This window comes from Peromyscus eremicus, chromosome 1 (assembly GCF_949786415.1).
Source record: "Peromyscus eremicus chromosome 1, PerEre_H2_v1, whole genome shotgun sequence".
NCBI lineage: Eukaryota > Metazoa > Chordata > Mammalia > Rodentia > Cricetidae > Peromyscus > Peromyscus eremicus.
In genome coordinates, this window is record NC_081416.1 from 170,062,335 (window position 1) to 170,065,577 (window position 3,243).

General features: G+C 58.1%; 1 protein-coding gene across 1 annotated transcript; it reads right to left on the minus strand.

The window, feature by feature from the left end:
* Nucleotides 1-2,168, minus strand: Trappc6a (trafficking protein particle complex subunit 6A). The gene is made up of 5 exons (XM_059253538.1): nt 1,922-2,168; nt 1,651-1,768; nt 1,110-1,193; nt 906-999; nt 1-291 (listed from the first exon to the last, which is right to left on the minus strand). Exons 2-5 carry the CDS (start codon nt 1,690-1,692, stop codon nt 260-262), a joined length of 252 nt encoding a protein of 83 aa, XP_059109521.1. The 5' UTR covers nt 1,693-1,768; nt 1,922-2,168; the 3' UTR covers nt 1-259.
* Nucleotides 2,169-3,243: the final 1,075 nt, after the last annotated feature.

The window sequence follows — 3,243 nt, forward strand, 5'->3', positions numbered from 1 at the left end:
TTTCCACATAAAGAACTTTATTGAGCACTCGCCATCTGGGTGATGGAGGCCTTAATGTCCCTCCATGCCCATTCTGAAGTCATTGGACGGTTTTGCCTCCTGGGACCCTCCAGTTCCTTTCATTCCCTCGTCTGAAGCATACGATCACCTCAGAGCCTGTGAATTCCAGCTTCAAAGCCACCTGCAAAGGTGACCACCTGGACGGGGCCAAAGTACCAGTCTCCTGAGGCTGAGGTCGGGCAGGGCAAGCCTGGGGTCCTCAGGACTTCTGGATCACCACCTGGAACTTACCTGGAAGGGAAGGGCCACCTTGAACTGGGGCTGGGACAGGAAGCCTGTCAGCAGGCTGGCTGTTCACCTGAACCAACAGCCTGGGGCGCCCTGGAGTGGGTTGCGGGGGTACCACCCCCACCCAACTGGCCTGCATCCCAGATCATGGAGGAGCCCAGAGACAGGTGGCTGAACATGTAGGAGGCAGGAGGGCTAGCCTGAGCTCCTGACATGTCCTGCTCATTCACCACAGGTCCCCACAGTGCCATGGAGGGGGTGGCAGCTGCTCATTGGGGGGCAGGGCTCAGGCCCAGCCGTGCCCCATGGGGTCACGATAACAGCAGATGGGCCGTGAGTTGCCACTCTTCAAAGCCACTGGGAGTCTGGCCAGGGTGACTAAGATGTCCCACTGGGTCCTGTGCTACCCTCTACCCTTAGAGGCACTCCAGGGACACAAACTGGGTACACGGATGTGCTCACATTAGTGGTCTCTGGGCCTCAAATTCCATGTCAGATGTGGTTTGATAATCTGGCTCCCCTTCCCAACACGGATGAGGGACCCATCAGGGATGGGGAAGCCCCAAAGCCTACACTACATTTAAGGGATGCAAAGCACCCCTCCCCCAGTGACTTACAGGCGGGCAGGGCAGCCACAGAGGCGGTGACCAGGCTCTGGAAGCCCAGCGTATGGAGGGCGCCGCACAGAAGGCCGCAGGTGAAGGCCAGGAACTAGGATGGGGACACAGACCACTGTGGGAAGAGGGGAGACCAGGCCCGAGCCCCAGGAGAGGCCTAGCAGGGGGTGGGCAGATAGGCGTGTCCTGTACCGCCCCCAATACCTTGGGAGCTTCCTCTAGATACTGTGACCCCGAGCCCATGGTGACGAGGAGGGGGAAGCTGTTGTCCTGCAGCACGTAGGTCCCCTGGTGACAGAAAAGAGGCGGACGGGGCTGGGCACTGACCGAGGGAAGGACCCCAGTTCCCAATCCTGCAGAGCTGCAGGGGCCTGGGTAGCCAGGGGTGCCAGGAGAGGCTGATGCCCTGGGCCATGAAGCTGGGACAGGGAGTGGGCATGGCGTGAGTGTTCAATGGAGACTGCCACAGCCTGGGACAAGAATCATCATGTCGAGGCCACCAGCTGCCTGTGGAGGGCTCACTCCTGACAGGCAGGCTGAAGTTGCAGAAATAGCCTTGCCACCCCACTGCAGCCCTGGCTTCCCTGAGGGCCTCCACAGAGAAGGGGCAGATGATAATGGCAATCTACGGTTCCTGTCTCCCAAGTCCCCGGGGGCCGGCTGTGGCATTCTCTTGTGGGGTCTCCACTGCCCCCAACCTGGAGGCCAGGTGCTGGGGCTGAGCCAGGCCAGCTCACACACCCACCTGGTGGTTGGTGCGGAGTCCATCTATGTGCTTTTGGAACATGGCAGCCCACAGGTCTTTGCACAGGAACTTGAGGGCATCCAGCTCCTCTCTAAAGGCCAGCGTCTCCCGGGGCAGCCTGGATGAGGAGGTGGAACGAGGCCAGGCCCATCCAGTACATGCGTGGGCCCATGAAACCTTCCCCACCCTCGGTCTTGACAGCAGGAACCCCAACATCAGGTCTGCCCACCCTCCCGGGCAGCAGAGGGAGGCAGGTGGGGCTGGCTCTCACCTCTCACCCAGAGCCTGGCCCACGCGGAAGCCCAGGCCCTCCAGGACTGACAGGCTCTTCTTCTTTCCCTAGAAGGCCAGGAAAGGGAGGCTCAGGAGGACGCTGTGCAGGTTTCTCTCCTTGGCCGGGAAAGCTCAGCTTCCAGATCCTTCTATCTGATCCTGGTCTTCTGACCAGGTAGAGTCCCTGAGCCCAGCCCTCTTGTCTGTCCCCGAACCCATGTTGTCCCTTTGAGGTTACGGATGGGTGGATCTCTGTGAGTTCAGGGCCAGCCTGGTCCACATAGTGAATTCCAGGACAGCCAGAGCTACATAATAGAGAGAGACCTTGTCTCAAAAAAAACAAAAAAAACCAAAACGGAACATCAAAGCAAGCCAGCAAAATAGCTTAGCGGGTAAGGGGCTAGATGCCAAGATTGAGTTACGTTCTGGGGTCTCACAGGGAAGGAGGGAACTGACTACCTGTGGCTGTTCTCTGACCAGGTACAGTGGCACATGCCCTTAATCCCAGCACTCAGGAGGCAGAGGCAGGCGGATCTGGGTTCGAGGCCAGCCTGGTCTGCAGAGCGAGATCCAGGACAGCTGGTCTGCAGAGCAAGACTGTTTCAAAACCAACAAGCTGTGTGTGACCTTCACACTCATGCCATGGCCTGCTCCTTACAAAATAAATAAATGTAGCAAGAACACACCACTGAGCAGCCAGGCCTCACCCAAACGGGCAGAGATGACACACCTTCCCACAGGAGGATGGTGGGGAGCTCTGCTGGCTTCCTCCAGCACAGCCTAGGGAGAGAGGCTTTGGTGGCAGATCAGACATGCAGAAGAGAGATGCTGCTGACCTGCAGGGTGGCATGTGGGAGATCCTGTCACACCCGTCACCCTGGGGCTGGTATTGAACCCTCACACTTCCCGCATGTGGAGGGACCAGGGAGATGGGGTGGCACAGAATGTCTGTGCCTCAGTTTCTTTTTGCATGAAAGGAAGGTAGCCTTAGCAGCAGTCCCCTGGGGTCCTTAGGGGTGAGGGAAGGGGCCAGGGGCATTCAAACCACAAATCAACCTCTTAGGCCTTACTGTGGCACCCTGCACATGGGGTGTGCATCTGTGTCCATCAAAAGAGGTGCGAGCCTCTGGCCAATGTGAATGAAGCCATTACCTGGAGCAGAACCCTGTAAAGGAGGTGGCTATGTTCCAAAGCTCCAGAACCTAGAATAGCCTGGTGGTTGGTAAGCCTGGGGACCCTGGTGGCCACTGTTTCCCTCAATTCCTGTTAAGCTCTACTGTTAAGGAATAAATATGTCCCTGCTCAGGAGTCCCTAGGGTT